Source organism: Microcaecilia unicolor, chromosome 10, assembly GCF_901765095.1.
Source record: "Microcaecilia unicolor chromosome 10, aMicUni1.1, whole genome shotgun sequence".
Taxonomy (NCBI): Eukaryota; Metazoa; Chordata; class Amphibia; order Gymnophiona; family Siphonopidae; genus Microcaecilia; species Microcaecilia unicolor.
In genome coordinates, this window is record NC_044040.1 from 95507502 (window position 1) to 95529895 (window position 22394).

Consider the following 22394-nt stretch of genomic DNA (forward strand, 5'->3'; position numbering starts at 1 on the left):
TTGACTCCTGAAGTACCACAGATTCTGCTAACAATAGTGGTAGTTCCTGCAACAACCCTATCTAAAGAGCAACCCTTTTTGTGTCTTCCAAGCTGCTGAGATCTTGAAGCCCACTGCTGGTTCTCATCCACACACACACATTCATAGATCCACTCCCCTCTCAGCAGAGAAACCTCAAACTTGTAAATCTCAACCAATCTCTTTCAGAAATAAATCTTTTTCCTTAAATGTTTAATGATTTCTGATCCTTACTATTAGGACCAAATCAACTTGGAAACTCACAATCCTTTCCTCAGGAGAGAGAACTAAAACTTTCAAATCTAGTACAAACCTCTCCTCAATTTCCTGGTTTACTTCAACCACGTCAGTCACTCTTTTAATATATCAGTCAAATTTTATCAATTATTTCTTTCAATTCTTACACACAGAGCTCACAGAATGCAGGTCCTGGCTCAGTCAAATCTTCAGTAGCAGTGCTACCTCTCCAGCAGACAAAGAACAGAAAATAACACTCTTTTAGGACAGTTTGCGTCTTGCTTCTATCCTTTTAATATTCTTCGCTGTTAGGTTTCTACCTCTAGAGAAAGTTTCAGTTTAAATCTATGGGGGAAATGGTTGTACACTATGGAAACTAGTTAATAATGCTTGCGTCTCTCTTTCTTATAAGACTGAACTAGGCCCTTCTGTGCTTCTAGAGTCTATCTGTTAATGCTGTGGCAGAAAATTTAAATTTTAAATCTATGGGGGAAAGGGCATGGAGATTAGCTAATAAAGCTTGCTTCTTCTTCTTTTTCTTTTTTAAAAATTCTATGTTTGTTTATCAATATCCTACAACTCCTGTTTTAAACCTAATCTTTAAGTTACTAAGCACAGAGCAAACTAATGTCACTTACCGACATTAATGTCCTCTTCTCTCAGAACTTATCAGATCCATTTCTTTTAAAATTTACACTAAGAGGGGCATAATTGAAAGGGACACCTAAGTTTTGCTGAGGACGTCCTCGCAAGATGTCCCGATGGAGGGGCGGGGAAAACCTGTATTATCGAAACAAGATGGACGTCCATCTTTCATTTCGATAATACGGTCGGGGAAGCCCAAATTACGAAATTTAGGTTGTCCTTAGAGATGGTCGTCCCTAGACTTGGTCGTTTCTGATTTTCGGTGATAATGGAAACCAAGAACGCCCATCTCAGAAATGACCAAATGCAAGCCCTTTGGTCATGGGAGGAGCCAGCATTCATAGTGCACTGGTCCCCCTGACATGCCAGGACACCAACCGGGCACCCTAGGGGGCACTGCAGTGGACTTCATAAATTGCTCCCAGGTAAATAGCTCCCTTACCTTCTGTGCTGAGCCCCCCCAAACTCCCCCCCCAAAACCCACTACCCACAACTGTACACCAATGCCATAGCCCTTAGGGGTGAAGGGGGGCACCTATATGTGGGTACAGTGGGTTTCTGGTGGGTTTTAGAGGGCTCACATTTACCACCACAAGTGCAACAGATAGGGGAGAATGGGCCAGGGTCCACCTGCCTGAAGTGCACTGCACCCACTAAAACTGCTCCAGGGACCTGCATTCTGCTGTGATGGACCTGAGTAAGACATTTGAGGCTGGCAATCAATATTTTTAAAGATGCTTTTTTGAGGGTGGGAGGGGGTTAGTGACCACTAGGGGAGTAAGGGGAGGTCATCCCCGATTCTCTCCGGTGGTCATCTGGTCAGTTCGGGCACCTTTTTGTGCCTTGGTCGTAAGAAAAACAGGAGCAGGTAAAGTCATCCAAGTGCTAGTCAGGGACGCCCTTTTTTTTTCCATTATGGGTCAAGGACGTCCATGGGTTAGGCATGCCCAAGTCTTGCCTTCGCTACACCTCCGACACGCCCCAGTGAACTTTGGTCGCCCTCGCGATGGAAAGCAGTTGGGGATACCCAAAATCGGCTTTCGATTATACCGATCTGGGCGACCCTGTGAGAAGGACGCCCATCTTCCGATTTATGTCGAATGATGGGCGTCCATCTCTTTTGAAAATGAGCCTGTATGTGTCAGGTACCTCAATAACACCACAAAAAGAATGTATTGCGCCCACAGCTGTTTATATATATATATATATATATATATATATATATATAATTCAGTGCACTTTATTTTGAAGGTCAAAACAGAGCTGCTAAGAATTTGAAATATAAGCGTAAGGCTTCTAAGATCCAGGTTATTTAAATGGAGAACATCTGGTCGCCGCATCTCAAGAAAGATATAGTAGAATTGGAAAAGGTTCAGCGAAGGGCGACTAAAATGATAGTGGGGATGGGACGACTTCCCTATGAAGAAAGACTAAGGAGGCTAGGGCTTTTCAGCTTGGAGAAGAGACGGCTGAGGGGAGACATCATAGAGGTATATAAAATAATGAGTGGAGTGGAACAGGTGGATGTGAAGCATCTGTTCACGCTTTCCAAAAATACTAGGACTAGGGGGCATGCGATGCAACTACAGTGTAGTAAATTTAAAACAAATCGGAGAAAATATTTCTTCACCCAACTCATAATTAAACTCTGGAATTCGTTGCCAGAGAACGTGGTGAAGGCGGTTAGCTTAGCAGAGTTTTAAAAGGGGTTAGATGGTTTCCTAAAGAACATGTCCATAAACCACTACTAAATGGACTTGGGAAAAATTCACAATTCCAGGAATAACATGTATAGAATGTTTGTACGTTTGGGAAGCTCGCCAGGTGCCCTTGGCCTGGATTGCCCTCTGTTGTGGACAGGATGCTGGGCTCGATGGATCCTTGGTCTTTTCCCAGTGTGGCATTACTTATGTACTATACCAATCCTACAGACACAACCTCACAACTTCAAGAATTGTACCAAAACATTTAAACATGGGGTGAATCCCACTACTGAATCCAACCATCCTTTCTTAAGCAGTGCTTCCACCCCAACTCAGTTCAGTGCAATTACAGGTACTTAATTCTCCCCTCACTATCCAGGAAACACAACTCACCATTAAAACTTTAAAACCCAAAAAGGCATCAGAATGATGGATACACTGGAGAATTTTACAAAGCAAACCAGTTGCTATTGACCCTGAAATTACTGCAAGTACAGTGCACTCCATTTAAGTGCACGTTGGATAAGCACATGCTCTGTTTAACTGCATGCCGTACTTCGGTCCCGTTTTTGGTACCATCCATTTCTATGGGGACAAACTTCGGTTTAGCGCACCACTGATAAGTGCAAGATTCGCTTATATGCATGGTTCAAGACTGCTCCTTTGCAGGAAAGACTCCGCATAAGCGCGCACATGGAATATGGAAGCCGATTGGCGAGTGACAACCAACAACATTTCAAATTTACTGCCTCTTTAACTGCCACAGGCTGCGGCGGAACTGTAAGACTTTAACACTGGCTGAACGAATAGAAGTTCTTAAAAAATTAGAAAACAAACTAAGTCAAGCATCTATTGCTAAAGAATATGGTGTCAATCCCAGTCAAATTTCACGTGTCTTGAAGCAGAAAGACCAGCTTCTGGAAGACTGGCAAAACAGTACAAATCCACAACGGAAATGAACACGGGTGGGAAAAGCTGAGGAGGTAGAAGATGCTCTTCTTCGGTGGTTTTCTCGAGTCAGGAGCAGACAGTTTCCTGTCAGTGGTCCACTGCTTATGGAGAAAGCTAACCAGCTAGCTGAAAGTCTTGGACTAACTGAATTCAAAGCCACTGTTGGACGGTTGAAAAGATGGAAGGAGAGGAACAGCATAAAATTCAAGAAACAGCATGGTGAGAAACAAGATGCTGATGACTTTGGTGCTGAAAATTGGGTTGTTTCAGTTCTTCCTACCATCTTGAACAAGATTGCACCTCGTAACATTTTCAATGCTGACGAAAATGGTCTCTACTGGCGAACGATTCCTGATGGAATACTTGCATTCAGACATGCCGAAACTACTGGAGGTAAAACATCGAAGGACTGACTGACGATCCTCCTTTGCTGCAATATGGATGGGAGTGAGAAGTTGGAACCCCTCGTCATTGGAAAGAGCAAACAGCCCCGTTGCTTCAAGAAGGTTAAGCAACTTCCTGTGTCATACGAGGCTAACGCAAATTCATGGATGACTGGGGAAATTTGGAAGCAGTGGCTAAAGAAGTTAGACACTAGAATGCGGGTACAAAAGCATAAATGTGCTGTTGAACTGGCTCGTAATCTATCACTGTTGGATTCCCTACATATGCAGAAAGAAGCCTGGAATCATGTTACACAGGCAACCATTGTGAACTGCTACAAGCGGGCAAGCGTTGTTAAGAATGTGGAGGGGGATGCAGCTGTTGCAAACACGTCAGATGAAGAGGTTATTGACATACCAGCCGGTGTTACTGAAGAGGAGTTCCATTGATACGTAGCTGTTGATTATGATCTACAAATAGCTGAAGATACCACTGATGTCGAGATATGTACCTACACGCAGGCAACCATGGCTGATGATGGAACAGATGAAGAAATGAGCAGCGAGGCACATGCTGATGAAATTCAACAACCTCCTCCTGTTAATTTTGCAAAAGTGTTGGAGAGCCTCAACACCGTGCGGGCCTATCTGGAGGCCACTGGATGTCAGTGCTATGACGGTTTTTACTGTCTGGCAAATATAGTCCATGGAACTCACAGACCCAAGAGTGTACAGAGGACTAAAACTGATTACTTCAAGTAAAGCCTAATGTCAGTTAACTGAGACTGTATACTGTACGTATAATAATAAACAGTACTGTGCATATGTTTATCAGATGTCAAGCTTCTTTGGGTCATAACGGTTAAGTGCACGCTCTGGTTAACTGCATGCATTTCTTTGGTCCGACCCTTGCACTTAAGCGGATTGCACTGTATATCAATCCTTTATACGGGATCAGATTAGTGCTGGATCTTATACTAAAGCTACTATAATTCTTTTTCCTAAGCCTGGTAGAGATCTACTGCTAACAAAAAAATTACAGACCCATTTCCCTTATCAACTATGATTATAAAATCTATGCCAAAATCCTTGTAGACAGGCTAGCAAAATTTATGCCCCTCCTAATTAATGCTTTCCAGAGCGTATTTGTATAAGGCTTTAGACAATACTAGAATCTTCTGTCATGTACAACACACAGCGCATGAGTCTCAACATCGCGTTTGTGTCATGGCTTCGGAAGCTGAAAAAGCCTTTGACTTTTTAGAATAGCATTATTTGTTCAAAACGTTGCACTAGTTTCAGCTGGTGGATGAGTTTATTAACATGATCAAAATTCTTTATTTTTGCCCGCTGCCAAAAATTTTTGTGGAGGAGCCATTATACCTCTTTCTTCGTCCTTTCCTATGGTATCCATCAGGGAGCCCCTCTCCCCCTTAATCTTCAATTTGGCACGCCAATCTCTGTTGCTCACTTTGCAATTCCATCCCAATATTTATGGAATTCACTTTGGGTATTGTGAAGTCAAAGTTACAGCCTTTGTTGATGATATCCTTCTCTACCTGATGCATCCTGGGCCAAGAGTCCCAGTGATACTAGAATTTGGGAATTATAAGACTACTCAGTAAATTGGGAGAAAAACAGAAGTGATGCCATTAAATACATATTGCACCAAAGATATGCTTGCTCCCTTCTCCTCCAATAGAGTGCTAGGTATTAAATTTCTTCTTATCTGGGAAAATACAACTGAATGTACAATTTCAGCCCACTAAAATACAACAGCCATGTAATACTTGGTCACCTCTTTGGCTCATATAGAGGGGCATAATCGAACGCGAACGCCCATGTCCATGGGCGTCTATCTTCGAGGACGGGTTCGCGAAGGGGCGGGCCAGACCGTATTTTCGAAAAAATTTCTTTTTTTTTGGTGAGAGGGGGTTAGTGACCACTGGGGGAGTCAGGGGAGGTCATCCCCGATTCCCTCCAGTGGTCATCTGGGCAGTTGGGGCACTTTTTGGGGACTTGTTCGTGAAACAAAAGGGTCCAGAAAAAGTGACCCAAATTCTCGCTTCTGGCGCCCTTCTTTTTTCCATTATCGGCCAAGCGTGACCATCGCTCCTCGGCCGATAAACACGCCCCAGTCCTGCCTTCACCACGCCTCCGACACCCCCCTGTCAACTTTGTCCATTCCCGCAACAGACTGCAGTTGGAGGCTCCCAAAATCGGCTTTCGATTATACCGATTTGGGTGCCCATGAGAGAAAGGCGCCCATCTCCTGATTTGGGTCGAAATATGGGCATCTTTCTCTTTCGAAAATAAGCCTGACAGTGGTGCCGACTGGAAACTATTCGTATGACTATAACATAACAATTTATTTTATGTTCCACAGTAAGCCTTACAGTTCTACATGGATAACAGTGGTAAAAACTGGACATAACCAGGAATTATAAGTCACTTAAAATAATACATTGTGATAAAACAAATAAAACATACAAATATAGTACAAATACAATCTAATTTCTTAAAACAGGTCTAATTCTTGACCACTAGAAATTCCAGAAATAAATATGTCTTAATCTGATAGCTAAAATCCTTATAGTCAGTAACAGTTATTAACAAAACAGAAATTTTCTTGTCTAATTTTACAGCCTGAAAGGAGAGCAGTTTGTCTAGTTGTTTGTCATTTCTACCCCTTAACAAGGGGAAGGCAAATGGGTTGATATTCCTAGATGATCTAATAGGAGCTGCAAAAACAAAATGTTCAACTAAATAATACTCCATACAATGCTTTTGTAATAAAAATTAAACAGAATTCTTGGTTGCATAAGAAGCCAGTGAATTTTAATATAAAACAATGAAATACTATCTAACTTTTTCCATGAATAAATCAAACAAAATACTGCATTCTGAACTGTTTGTAGTTTTTTCATCAGGTAACGTGGTAATGTGGCATAGTAGATGATGGCAGAGAAAGACCCGCATGGTCCATCCAGTCTGCCCAACAAGATAAACTCATATGTGCTACTTTTTGTGTATACCTGACTTTGATTTGCATCTGCCATTTTCAGAGCACAGACCGTAGAAGTCTGCCCAGCACTAGCCCCGCCTCCCAGTCACTAGCCCTGCCTCCCACCACCAGCTCTGCCACCCAATCTCGGCTAAGCTTCTGAGGATCCATTCCTTCTGAACAGGATTCCTTTATGTTTATCCCACGCATTTTTGAATTCTGTTACTGTTTTCATCCCCACCACCTCCCGCGGGAGGGCATTCCAAGTATCCACCACTCTCTCCGTAAAAAATTATTCCTGACATTTTTCTTGAGTCTGCCCCCCTTCAATCTCATTTCATGTCCTCTAGTTCTACCACCTTCCCATCTACGGAAAAGGTTCGTTTGCGGATTAATACCTTTCAAATATTTGAACGTCTGTATCATATTACCCCTGTTTCTCCTTTCCTCCAGGCTATATATGTTCAGGTCAGCAAGTTGAAAAGGCTGGCGAGGTGACTGCCGAGCAGCCGCAATTAACATGGCGGCTGCCACACGGCAGCACCCTGGCCGAGCTCCCCTTCTCTTCCGGCTTCCCCACTAACTGGGTGACGTCACGGGGGGCCCAGCCCATCATTGGTGGGGAGGCCGGAGGAGCCCTCTGCACCACATAAAAGCTGCCGACGAGATGGGAGGCATCTCTCCTTCGGCAGCGAGCGGTTCATGAGTTTCCCAGCCCTCCCCCCTCTTTTTCACACCTACCAGGAGGCGCGTGGTGTACACAAGGCCACGGTTATAGGGGCTCGGGATTCCAGCAGCTCCTAAACTTCCTGTTAACTTGAAATAGCCACTGGGGATTGACTTGTTAATTTGTGAATCCCTCTTGGGATGGCTACAGACTCTTGGGGGATCACCTGCATGCACTGTTATTGTTAGGTTATACTACTCACTGTTGAGTGGAATGTTCATTCTCTGTGGTACTACGCTACTATAAAGATTGTCACAGATTGCCTAGTAATGTTAAGATTCTATTGTCATTTCTTTGCGTTACCATGTTTGATAGAAATTGCTGTACCGTTAGGACTGCGGGGAAGGAGGGGGTCTCGGGGAGGCCAAAGGGACTTGTTGTCATTTGTCTCCCCCTAGGCATGCTATGACCAGCCATTGTACACTGTCACAGCAGCGGAGGCACCCGAGCCTGGGAATTCTGGGATGGGCTGGAACAACAAGTGAAAGGAAGATCGGCCATTACAGAGAAGGGACAGGAACACTCACTGATGGCGGACCAATCACCCCGCTTGCTATTCATGGCAGGTGGAACACTGGTCGAGGAGTGCAGTCCCAAGCAGATGGACGCTCGGCCATGCTGGGGGCGGAATCCTGGCTGGCCGACGCGTGGGGCGGGGATGCAGGGTCTCTAGCTGGAAAGGCATGGCGGAGGACAGAAGCATCCGCAACGTCACGCACAAGGCTCGGGTGCTTCCTAGGGATTGTTTAATGTGTTTTAATAAAGCTGTGGCCATTTATTCCCAGAAAGAAATCTGTCTCATGCTTGATCTGTGAGTGCATTAAGGGGAAGAGCGAGGGGGAGGGGGCGAGAGTGTGTGCAGCCTGCCTATGTTATCTCCTCATACGTCTTGTAACACAAATCCCATACCATTCTTGTAGCTTTTCTTTGCACTGCTTCAATTCTTTTTGCATCCTTAGCAAGATACGGCCTCCAAAACTGAACACAATCCTCCAGGTGGGGCCTCACCAACAACTTACACAGGACAACTCAAATATATAGCATTACAGTAGTCCAAGAGACTTAGCAGCAAAGCCTACAGAATTAGACAAAATTGTTCTTTCTCAAAATATTTGCAGATACAGTGAAGTGTATGGATAAGTCCAAATGCTCTTTGAACCACCATAGTGAATTGTGTTGTAATGAAAGAGAAGAATCCAAGAGAATGCCCAAAAATGTTTACAGCAGAAGAAAATTGATACTCTTTTTTTAATTATAATACTAAACCCATTAATACAAGGGGAGATGTTAATAAATAAAAATTATGTCTTTTCTATGTTTAATTTTAGTTTAGCCACATACATTCAGAATTCTGTAGTATTAATAAGCATAGCACTTTCTAAAAGGACTGAGGATGGAACAGGAATAACACTGTTATGTTATTTTTATGGTGTGCAAAGGTGCCCAGAATATCTCTCAAAACTTTGAAAAAGATCTCCAGATTTTAAAAAAATATGCTGTAGCTTCATGCTTCTGGAGTGCCTGCTGGTGGTTTCAGGAATCCTTACCAGCTGCTGACCTAGTTTGGCTTGAAATTGAATCGGGATTAGTGAAACCATATACATTATCCAAAGTACTGGAATCAACTAAATATCCTTTTCTAATCAGCAGCCCTATTATAGCAGATATTCTGAGGGCCATATGCACTCTTAAAATGCCCCCTAGACACCACTCAGGAAACTCTACTCTGGGGAAATCCTGCATTAAAGATTGGTGAAGTACCAGTTTTTTGGAGACAGTGGGCAGATTGTGGGATTAACTGTTTGAATGATATTCCGGATTATAATAAAGTTTCTTTTTTTCAAACTTGGAAAAACCTTCTATGGTCTGCATGATTGTCACTTTTATCAATATTTACAACTTAGGAATTGCATTCAGTGGAGTTTATCTGATAGGCAAACTGAATTGTCAATCTGGATATATTTCAAGTCTTGCAAACGGGACAGCAAGTACTTCATGTGGCATCTAAAGTCTACAAATTCCTCATTACTCATCCTAAATACACACCTTTAACAATTCAATCCATCTGGGAACGAGAATTGGATCTTAAGCTCACACCATCTCAACAGGAGCACTTCTGGAGCCACGTCAATAGACCAGTGCATTCAGTCTCTGTACTACATAGCACATAAAGCAATTTAAAAAAGGAGATTATGATAAAATGAGAAGAATGGTAAAAAGACAAAAGCAAAAACCAAAAAACCCTTAGTGGAGCAGCTGCAAAGGTCAAAATTTTACATCAGACATGGATGCTATTCAAAAATACTGTACTGGAAGCCCAGATCAGATATATTCCATGTATTAAAAAAGAGGAAGGAAGACCAAATGATAGCTGGTATGGTTCAAAAGTGAGGTGAAGGACGCTATTAGAGCTATAAGAAAATCATTCAGAAAACAGAAGCATCATCCAACTGAAAATAATAGGAAACCGTATAAGGAAAGGCAAGTCAAATGCAAAGCTCTGATAAGGAAGCAAAGAGAGACTTTGAAAATAAGATTGCATTGGAGGCAAAAACACATAGTAAAAACTTTTGGAGGGGTTATATTAAATGCAAAAAGCCAGTAAAAGAATCAGTTGGACCACTAGATAACCAAGGGGTAAAAGGGGCACTCAGGGCAGAAAAGGCCATAGCGGACAGATTAAATTAATTCTGTGCTTTGGTTTTCACTAAGGAAGCTATGGGAGAGATACCAGTACCAGAAATGTTATTCATTGCTGATGAGTCAGAGAAACCAAAACAAATCTCTGTAAACCTGGAATATGTAGTGATGCTATATGACAAATTGAAGAGTAGAAAATCACTTGGACCGGATGATATACATCCCAGAGTACTAATAGAATTGAAAAATGAACTTACAGAGTAATATGTAATTTATCTTGAAAATCAGGCATGGTACCAGAAGATTGGAGAGTGGCCAATGTAATGCCAATTTTTAAAAAGGGTTCCAGTGGTGATCCTGGAAATTATAGACCAGTGAGCCTGATATCACTGCCAGGCTAAAGGGTAGAGACTGTTATAAAGAACAAAATTACACAGCATATACATAAGCATGGATTAATAAAACAAAGCCTTCTATGGTAGCCTTCTGGGCAGACTTCTATGTTCTAAGCCCTGATCGTAACTGAATAGATAGGGATGGGCTGGAGGGTAACTTTTAAGGGGCTTTGATGTTAGCTTCAGAACTTTTAGTACAAGAACAGTGCTGGGCAGACTTTTACGGTCTGTGCCTGAGAATGGCAAGGACAAATCAAACTCAGGTATACATATAAAGTATCACATACCATGTAAAATAAGTTTATCTTGTTGGGCAGTCTGGATGGACCATTCAGGTCTTTATCTGCCATCATTTACTATGTTAACATGTTACTATGTAAAGCCAACATGGATTTAGTGAAGGGAAATCTTGCCTCACCAATCTATTACATTTATTTGAAGGGGTGAATAAACATGTGGATAAAAGGTAAGCCAATCAATATTGTGTATCTGGATTTTCAAAAGGCATTTGACAAAGTACCTCATGAAAGATGCTTGAGGAAATTAGAAAGTCATGGGATGGGAGATAATGTCCTATTGTGAATTAAATGCTGGTTAAAAGATAGAAAACATAGGGTTAAATGGTCAGTATTCTCAATGGAAAAAGGTAGATAGTGGGGTTCTCCAGGGGTCTGTGCTGGGACAACTTCTTTTTTTAACATATTCATAAATGATCTAGATATGGGAATAATTAGTGAGGTAATTAAATCTGCTGATAACACAAAGTTCTTGAAAGTTGTTAAATTGCAAGAGGATTGTGAAAAATTGCAAGAGGAATTTACAAGATTGGGAGACTGGGCGTCCAAATGGCAGATGATGTTTAATGTGAGCAAGTGCAAAGTGATGCATGTGGGTATGAGGAACCCAAACTGTACTATGTAATGCAAAGTTCCACATCAAGAATCACTGCCCAGGAAAAGGATCTAGGTGTCATCGATGATGATACGTTGAAACCTTCTGCTCAGTGTGCAGCAGCAGCCAAGAAAGCAAATAGAATAATATGAATTATTAGGAAAGGAATGGGAAAAAATGAGAATGTTATAATACCTTTGTATCGCTTCATAATGTGACCGCACTTTAAATACTGTGTGCAATTCTGGCTACCGCATCTCAAAATTGATATAGTGGAACTAGAAAGGCTGATGAGTTAGAGAAACTGAATGAAATCTCTATAAACCTGGAGGATGTAATGGGGCAATTTGACAAACTGAAGAGTAGCTAATCTGGACTGGATGGTATCCATCGCAGAGTACTGATAGAATTAAAAAATGAACTTACTACTACTACTATTTAACATTTCTATAGCGCTACAAGGCGTACGCAGCGCTGCACAAACATAGAAGAAAGACAGTCCCTGCTCAAAGAGCTTACAATCTAATAGACAAAAAATAAATAAAGTAAGCAAATCAAATCAATTAATGAGAACGGGAAGGAAGAGAGGAGGGTAGGTGGAGGCGAGTGGTTACAAGTGGTTACGAGTCAAAAGCAATGTTAAAGAGGTGGGCTTTCAGTCTAGATTTAAAGGTGGCCAAGGATGGGGCAAGACGTAGGGGCTCAGGAAGTTTATTCCAGGCGTAGGGTGCAGCGAGACAGAAGGCGCGAAGTCTGGAGTTGGCAGTAGTGGAGAAGGGAACAGATAAGAAGGATTTATCCATGGAGCGTAGTGCACGGGACAGGGGCGTAGCCAGACAAGAGATTTTGGGTGGGCCTAGGCAAGAAGTGGGTGGGCACCAAGTGTTCTCCCCCACCCACCACCACCATAAAAATATCTCAGCTGGCAGAAAAACACTTCTTTCCACTTTGGCAGTTTGCAGCAGGCATGCGCTGAAAACTGAGCATGTGCAGATGCCGGTATCATGGAGAGTAGTGTTTTCGTTACCATCAGGAGGAAGTGTTCAGCTGGTGGAGCTTGGGATTCCCACCAGCTACCACTAAATGTGTGCTATTGTTGGGTGGGCCTGTGCCCTAAGTGGATGGGCCCTGGCCCACCCAGGCCCACCTGTGGCTACGCCACTGGCACGGGAACTCGCGGAACTATTGTTAGTAATATGTCATTTATCTTTAAAATTGAGTGTGCTACTCCTTTGAGCAGGGACTATCCTTCTTTGTTAAACTGTACAGCGCTGCGTAACCCTAGTAGCGCTTTAGAAATGTTAAGTAGTAGTAGGAAGATTGGAAGGTGGCCAATGTAACGCTGATTTTTAAAAAAGGTTCCATCCGGGAAATTATAGACCGGTGAGCCTGATGTTGGTGCTGGGCAAAATGGTAGAGACTATTATAAAGAACAAATTATAGAGCATATTCAAAAGCATGGATTAATGAGACAAAGCCAACATGGATTTAGTGAAGGGAAATCATGCCTCACCAATCTATTACATTTCTTTGAAGGGGTGAACAAACATGTGGATAAAGGTGAGTCAGTTGATGTGGAGGGGCATAATCGAACAAAAACGTCTATCTCCATGGGCATTTATCTCCGAGAACGGGTCCGTGAAGGGGTGGACCGAACCGTATTTTCGAAAAAAAAATAGACGTCCATGTTTTATTTGACAATTTGTGAGCTGGGCGTTTTTGCTTTTCAGCAATAATGGAAAATGAAAGCGCCCGGCTCAAAAACGAATAAATCCAAGGCATTTGTTCGTGGGAGGGGCCAGGATTCGTAGTGCACTGGTCCCCCTCACATGCCAGGACACCAACCGGGCACCCTAGGGGGCACTTTTACAAAAACAAAAAAAAGGTAAAAGAGCTCCCAGGTGCATATCACCCTTCCCTTGTGTGTTGAGCCCCCCAAATCCCCCTCAAAACCCACTGCCCACAAGTCTACACCATTACTATAGCCCTAAGGGGTGAAGGGGGCACCTACATGTGGGTACAGTGGGTTTGGGGGGGTTGGACGACTAAGCATTAAGCAGCACAATTGTAACAGGTAGGGGGGGATGGGCCTGGGTCCACCTGCCTGAAGTCCACTGCACCCCCTAACAACTGCTCCAGGGACCTGCATACTGCTGCCAGGGAGGTGGGTATGACATTTGAGGGTGAAAATAAAAAGTTGTGAAACATCATTTTTTTGTGGTGGGAGGGGGTTAGTGACCACTGGGGGAGTCAGGAGAGGTCATCCCCGATTCCCTCTGGTGGTAATCTGGTCATTTAGGGCACTTTTTGGGGCCTTATTCATGAAAAAACAGGGTCCAGGAAAAGTGCCCTAAATTCTAGCTACAAACGCATACTTTTTTCCCATTATCGGCAAAAGGCGCCCATCTCTGTTCGGGTGATAACCACGCCCCAGTCCCGCCTTCACCACACCTCTGACACGCCCCCGTCAACTTTGTATGCTTCCACGACGGAGTGCAGTTGAAAACATCCAAGTTCGGCTTTCGATTATACCGTGTTATTCGTTTTTGTGCGATAAACGTCCATCTCCCGATTTAGGTCAGAACTTGGGCGTTTTTCTCGTTTGATTATAAGCAGGATTGTGTATCAGGATTTTCAAAAGGCATTTGACAAAGTACCTCATGAAAGACTCTAGAGGAAATTGGAGAGTCATGGGATAGGAGGTAGTGTCCTATTGTGGGTTAAAAACTGGTTAAAAGATAGAAAACAGAGAATAGGATCGAAAGGTCAGTATTCTCAATGGAGAAGGGTAGTTAGTGGGATTCCCCAGGGGTCTGTGTTGGGACCGCTGCTTTTTAACATATTTAAAAATGACCTAGAGATGGGTGTAACTAGTGAGGTAATTAAATTTGCTGACGACACAAAGTTATTCAAAGTTGTTAAATCGAAGGATTGTCAAAAATTACAAGAGAACCTTTTGAGACTGGGAGACTGTGCGTCTAAATGGCAGATTACGTTTAATGTAAGCAAGTGCAAAGTGATGCATGTGGGAAAGAGGAACCCGAATTATAGCTACGTAATGCAAGGTTCCACGTTAGGAGTCACCGACCAAGAAAGGGATCTAGGTGTTGTTGTTGATGATACATTGAAACTTTCTGCTTAGAGTGCTGCGGCGGCTAAGAAAGCAAATAGAATGCTAGGCATTATTAGAAAAGGAATGGAAAACAAAAATGAGGATGTTATAATGTTTTGTATCAATCCATGGTGCGACCGCACCTCGAATACTGTCTGCAATTCTGGTCACTGCATCTCAAAAAAGATATAACGGAATTAGAAAAAGAGAAGGGTGACAAAAATGATAAAGGGGATGGGACGACTTCCCTACGAGGAAAGGCTAAAGCGGCTAGGGCTCTTCAGCTTGGAGAAAAGACGGCTGAGGGGAGCTATGATAGAGGTCTATAAAATAATGAGTGGAGTGGAAAGCGTAGACGTGAAGTGTCTGTTTACTCTTTCCAAAAATACTAGGACTAGGGAGCATTCAATGAAGCTACAAAGTAGTACATTTAAAACAAATCAGAGAAAATTTTTATTCACTCAACGTGTAATTAAACTCTGGAATTCGTTGTCAGAAAATGTGGTAAAGGCGGTTAGCTTAGCGGGGTTTAAAAAAGGTTTGGACGGCTTCCTAAAGGAAAAATCCATAGACCATTATTAAAATGGACAAAATCCATTGCTTATTTCTGGGATACACAACTCTAGATAGGAAGAGCACGTTGCCACAACAGAAATGTATTGTGAATAAGGGGACGTCTCATACAGTCACACAGGCACTTAGAAGTGTCTGGCTTATGTTGAGCCAATACGTTTGTGACACAATATAATCATTGACTGCCCCCAGCCTCCAATAGTGCACAATATTTGCTTTTTGTGGGTTTGCTAGTGCTCAATTTTAAATGTGCATATCTTAATATCACACTGTGTCCATATCACTTTTTATAGTTGTTTTTTCTGTGCACCCATAGAGTTCTAGATCTTCAAAAAAACTACATCACTGTTGTAGTCAACTAAATCAAAAAAAGCAAAAGCATATATAAAACTTATCTTAATCTTCTTAGAAGCTACGAGACACTTTCTGTTTCTTTAAATCCAACGATTGATGTGTCTCTCGTGCTTCATAGACTTCGCTTATCGAATCTTGATCAAATCCCCGGTATCAATGCCTACCCGACAGGAGCCTGTTTTGCAGTTATTTGCTTTGTCAAGGGCAATTGGCATATATCTGTTAAAACACGGAGAACATGTACTTAATTCACAAATCTGCTTTATTTTTGCTTAATTTTTGCATACTATATATATCTGTGGCGTCTGGTCTCACTTAGACGGCAACCGATGTGGGCAGGATCTGATAAAAAATGGCGCTGGCGTTCGTCTTTTCAAACTCATAAGCTCCGCCTACCAAGCATGACGTTTGCATCAGCTGATCATAATTGCAATTACAAGAAACAATTCCAATGTAAATAAGTGTTAAGACCATGGGGTTCTAATGTATTAAGACGATAAATCCAACAGGTCTCCCTTTGTAACAACAGCCTGTCAATGTTGCCACCTCGGGCATTAGGAATAATGCAATCAATAACCATACATTTTAAAGACTCACTAGAATGTTGTTTGCTGATACAATGTTGTACTAGTGGGGCACCCACTATTTACATTGGAATTGTTTCTTGTAATTGCAATTACGATCAGCTGATGCAAACGTCATGCTTGGTAGGTGGAGCTTATGAGTTTGAAAAGACGAACGCCAGCGCCATTTTTTATCAGATCCTGCCCACATCGGTTGCCGTTTAAGTGAGACCAGATGCCACAGATATATATGGTATGCAAAAATTAAGCAAAAATAAAGCAGATTTGTGAATTAAGTACATGTTCTCCGTGTTTTAACAGATATATGCCAATTGCCCTTGACAAAGCAAATAACCGCGAAACAGGCTCCTGTCGGGTAGGCATTGATACCGGGGATTTGATCAAGATTCGATAAGCGAAGTCTATGAAGCACGAGAGACAGCTTCGTAAAAGAACCCCTTAAAGAGGGACAGTAATGTTTGCCTGAAATAGCAAAATTAAGAAAGGCTTATTGCACTTTTTCCAAAGCAAAAATTGAGAATAATGAACTGATTCAAGGTGAGACATAAAGGGGCCCACTACTGAGCCCGAAGCAATAAGCAGCATGTAAGTCACTCACAGCTGTGGGCTGAATTAACCCTAGATATTCAATGCTGGGTCATGTCTGGCCTCTGGCACTGAATATTATTATTATTATTATTTATTGCATTTGTACCCCACATTTTCCCACCTTTTTGCAGGCTCAATGTGGCTTACAGAGTATTGTTGTGATAAAGTCATTACATGATTTAAATACAGATATTTAGATACACTAAATATCTGGGTTAATGTGGCAACACAGGAGTTAACTAGGCAGCAGCCAATATTGAGATCGGTGCCGGTTAAGACAGCTTTTCAAATGATTAATGCTTGGTGGTCAGAGGGGATATTCATATGTGTTGCTGAATATTTGGGCATGGTCAGCTCAGTGGGGTTTAACTCTATAGGAGTCTCTCCTGCCTGGTTAAACCCTCTTGAATATTGACCCCAATAATATCTTACATTTCCAGATAGAGGCTTCCCAGTTTCCAGGTTTTGATTGCAGACGATAAGATCGAATGAATGTTGGATTCACAATGCTGACTGCAACTTCAAACTCTGCCACTTCAGCTCTCAGGCAATCAAAGAATCCTTGTGTTGCATGTTTTGATGCAGCATCTAAGGAGAAAGCAAACAAAAATTCCATTGTTTGTCCTGGAAACTGAAAAATAAAATAATCAGTAGCATCAGATATATTCCAGAATTATTTGTGCCATACAATGGAGAAATAATAATGTCTCCAGACTAATACAGCAATTCAGTTCAAGGGTAGCAAACAAAACTATCATGCTGGCTAGAAATGAATGCAGGGTTTGGAGCATAGGTGCTAACATTTCTAAATGTACTTCATTACTATGTATGAAAATACAACTTACTTGTAATGAGTTACAAGTAAAAAGTATGGTCAAAAAATATAACTTGTTACAAGTAAAAGTACTGCAATAATACTTTAAGTACTATAATGAAGTAACTACTTCATTGCTACCCATCTCTGGTTGTTTCATAGTGGGGAAAATCCAGTATTTCACTGCACTTAGGGGCCCTTTTACTAAGCAGCACTAAAAAGTGGCCTGACCTATTCTCATGCGCTAAGGCCACTTTTATTGCTGCCGATAAAAAAAAACAAATGTCCTGTTTCTGCAATAAAGGCCACACGCTAATTTTCCCAATGTTGCATGAGCACATACCAACACCTATTTTGTGGATGGTAAGGGCTAATCAATTAGATGCGGCAATGCCCATATGCTAACCAGTTAGCATAGCCGTGCCTAATTTCCACCCTCAAACATGCCCCAGTGCTAAAAGATCACTTTTAGCATGTGGGTAGCGCATGATCAGGAAAATTTATTAGTACAATGCAGATGAGGATGCTACTCAGAGTATGAGAGGAGGCCTAGAGAGGCCCAAGAGAGGGAGGATTCAAAAGCCAGGGAACAAAAGGTGAGTCTTAAGAAGAACTTTAAATGAAGAAAAGGAGGCAGTGGACCAAAAGGAGGGGAAAAGAGAATTCCAAAGCTTTGGGCCCAGATAGCTGAAAGCAGTGTCACGAGAGATTATAAGATGAAGAATGTAGGTGAAGGGATCAGTGGCGTAGCTATGGACTCAGGCCCACCCAAAATTTTGGCACCCTTCTTATGGCTGGTAGAGATCCTCAAACCCCACCAGCTGAATATTTCTTCCTCTTCAGGCAGCTGGTGCTTTTTCAAACCACAGCTGGCAGAACTTGCCTCAAATTGACACCAACATCAGCCCCTCTGCACATGCTTAGTTTTCATGCATGCACAGCCTGCTGGCCGTGGCATCAGCTCAAGGAAAGTGCTGCTGGCTGCTAGCTGGGGGGGGGGGGGGGGGGGGTTAGATCCCTTCTTGCTCAGGTATTTAATATTTTGGGCTTGCAGGTGGAGGGAGGGATAAAGAGCAGAGAGCGGAGCAAATCAGAGCAGAGGGGGGCTAGGGACGGGGGAGCATGAATTCCATGCCCACCCACCTTGGACTCAGGCGCCACCCAAAATTGGCTGTCTGGCTAAGCCCCTGGAAGGGATACACAACAGGTGATCAGAAGCAGAGCGCAGGAGATGTAGTGCCTTATGATTTCTTAAGTTTTTCACATGCAAAAATTTCATTTCTTACATTTTTCTAGGGGTTTCCAATGGTTTTATATGAATGTATCTCAGGATCATATGCACTGTAATATCCTGTGAATTCATGCAGTCATACTTTACAGGGCAAGTTACTTCAATACTAAGAGTCATTTGTTTATAATTTATTTATTTATTATAATTTATTTACAGCCTTTTTGAAGAAATTCACCAAAAGCAGTGCACATCAAGATTAAGCCAGATATAGGCAACATTTACCCAGTAAAATATTCAAAAAACACTACACACTATAGCACAGTATGCTACTTACAATGTCAACAAAATACTCATTAAAGCATCTTAATAGATAGCATAGGGTGTAAGTGGAGGTGGAACATATAAAGAGATTAGACAGAGTAATAGGAATTAAATGGAAAAAAAGGTTACTGATAAGGAAAAATTGCATGTGGAGTCAGAAAAGGTGTATGAAAATTTTCTGAGCTATAGTAGTAATGGATAACAGCTCCTGTTACAGTATGTACAGCTGATGTTTGTCCTTGTGTATGTGATTAGCTAGTTATTTGCCTCTTCCATTAAAGGCTTGGGAGAAGAATCAAGCTTTTACCTGCTTCCCGAAGTAGAGCTATCTTGTGTTAAGTGAAGCCATACTGAGAGTGCATTTCAGAGTGAGGGACTATTCCAGGGAAGGGTCATTGGCGGGTGTCACATCACATGATTTCCTTCACAGAGGGTGCAGTTAGGGATGTTCTTTAGGAGGACTTTAGCAATCTTGGAGGTGTGTAGAACTTGTTCTTTAAGTACTCTGGCCTTAAAGATCACACAAAGTTTTAAATTTAGCCCTGCATTGTACTGGTAGCAAGTGAAGTACTTGCAGAAATGGTAAGATGTGATCACGTAGCATACAACTTTCTAACAGTCATGCTGTGATAATACTTGCTTTATCGATGTATGGATAGACACAGTGTAATTATTGCAGATGATAAAGGCAGCTCCTGAAGAGTGCTTGAATTTGGGGGATCAGTATAAATGCTGAGTCTATCTGTACCCCAAGGTTTATGACCTGTGATTTATGGACAAATTTATAGCTCTCAAAAGGAATTTTGGTGTCAGGTATGTGACCGCTTGTGTTACGGACCTAAAGAAGCTCAGTTTTACTTGAGTTCAGGCAATTCTTGTCCGTACTGGAATGGTTTAAGGGTTTTCTTACATTTAGATCCTATCGAGTGAAAATGAACTCAACTTTATCTTTTTCATGGAACGCAGTTTGCGGAGTCTCTCAGGGATCACAACTGTCCCCCATACTGTTTAACATAATGATGGCCCCACTGGCCAATGCCCTATCCAGGTTAGGTTTAAATCCTTATATTTATGCAGATGATGTAACAATATATATACCATTTAGTAAGAATTTGGATGAAATTACCAATCAAATCACTCTTGGTTTGACCACAATGGACAAATGAGCCAATTCTTTCCACCAGAAATTAAATGCTGAAAAGACCCATTGTTTAATTTTATCGTCTCAGTATAACAAATATAATCCTACCACTTTAAATACTCCCAACCTTTCTTTATCAATCTCTGATAGTTTGAAACTTCTGGGGATTACAATTGATCGACATTTAACATTAGAGACTCAAGTAACCAACACCATAAAGAAAATGTTTTATTCAATGTGGAGACTCAAACGAATAAAACCATTTTTTCCGAGACATCTTCCGCAATCGGATACAGTCTATGGTCTTGAGTTAGATGGATTACTGCAACGTCATATATGCAGGATGCAAGGAACAACTACTCAGGAAATTGCAAACGGCTCAAAGTACTGCGGCAAGACTGATCTTTGGAAAACCCAAATTTGAATCTGCAAAACCACTTCAAGAGACTCTGCACTGGCTCCCCATAAAAGAACAAGTAGCCTTTAAAATATGTACACTAATCCACAGGATAATCTTCGGTGAAGTCCCAGAATATATGCTTGAGTTAATTGACTTACCACCCAGAAACAGATTTAGTACCTCACGATCATATCTGAACTTGCACTATCCAGATTGTAATGGCCTTAAACACAAGTCAATTTACGTCTCCAACTTTACATACGTGGAGGGGCATAATCGAAAGGTCGTCCAAGTACGCATTAGGACGTCCTTAGGAAAACGTCCAAAATCAGGCATGTATAATCGAAAAAAAGTATGGGCGTTTTTCGATAATCAATTATCCCTGTTGCAAAATGACCAAATGAGGAGCGCATAAACGTTACTAAATAGGGCATCCTAACACATTCGATAATCGCAGCTGAAAACGACCAAATCAGAAAGTGTGTAAAAGAATGTACATAGTTGTACCGCAAGTACAGTGCATGCTGTTTTGGACATCCAGGTACGGGAAATATGAGGGACGTTCATACGCGTCAAATACAGGAAGATCATGCCGCTCCACTGAATATTCCTCATATGTGCCCTATCTGGATGTCCGGAACTGCATGCACTGTACCTAATGCATGCGTGGGATATGCATAAAGGAATCCTGTGCAGAAGGAATGGATCCTCAGAAGCTTAGCCGAAATTGGGTGGTGGAGCAGGTGGGGGGAAGAGGGGTTGGTAGTTGGGAGGCGAGGATAGTGGAGAGCAGACTTATACGGTCTGTGCCAAAGCCGGTGATGGGAGGTGGGACTGGTGGTTAGGAGGCAGGAAGTACTGCTGCGCAGACTTGTATGGTCTGTGCCCTGAATAAGGCAGGTACAAATCAAGGTAAGGTTTACACATATGTTGTCTTGTTGGGCAGACTGGATGAACCGTGCAGGTCTTTTTCTGCCGTCATCTACTATGTTACTATGTTACATGCAGCTATATGCATATTGTGTGTATGTGAAAAGGGTTGAGTGCTTAATACTCATCTACTTAAGGCAAGTTCCGCAAGCATCAAAGGCCCGCACGCATAATAACCAGTCATGCACGTCAGGGACGTCTATGATTACGACGGCGTCCACGTGCTGATAGGGCCATATATGGGATGGTAATCCATATATGGAGCTGTGCACGAAACGACGTCCGTCACGCAAGGGCATCCATATAAGGCACTTGTTTTCCAACACCTATTCTCTTACTGAAAAAATGGTGTACCGACGTGAGCCAAACGTCAGCCACACAGAGAGCCTGCTGCTGGTGCGGCTGTGCCTTAGGCACCGCCACAGGCTGTTCATCCAGCACCACCACCTGCCCCCCAGGCTCCAGGCCATGAGAGCCTGGTCCCGCATCAGGGACAGGCTTGAAAGGTAAGTGTTTGGCCCACACCACCCCCCTGTACCTACACATATAACAGCTCCGTCATCAATGTAACCAGTAACTGGAGTGTGCATGCAAGGATAATGAGTAATATGGGTACATGTACAATCACTAATAAAATGTATGTTCTTGAAAGGACGACCATTCCCACATCCCTACAATAATGTATTTCGTTATTTAATTATTTCTTGCATGTGTACCCCACATTTTCCCACCCCTCTTTGCAGGCTCTATGT

The 22394-nt window shown here is 42.2% G+C and overlaps 1 protein-coding gene across 1 annotated transcript in view; it reads right to left on the minus strand.

Moving 5' to 3' along the window:
- The window catches only part of DHRS7C (dehydrogenase/reductase 7C), a 598554-nt gene that overhangs the window by 129593 nt on the left and 446567 nt on the right, over positions 1-22394 (minus strand). The window contains exon 6 of the mRNA XM_030216550.1: positions 17238-17393. Within this exon, the coding sequence (XP_030072410.1) occupies positions 17238-17393 (156 nt within the window). The remainder of the gene's footprint in view (positions 1-17237; positions 17394-22394) is intronic.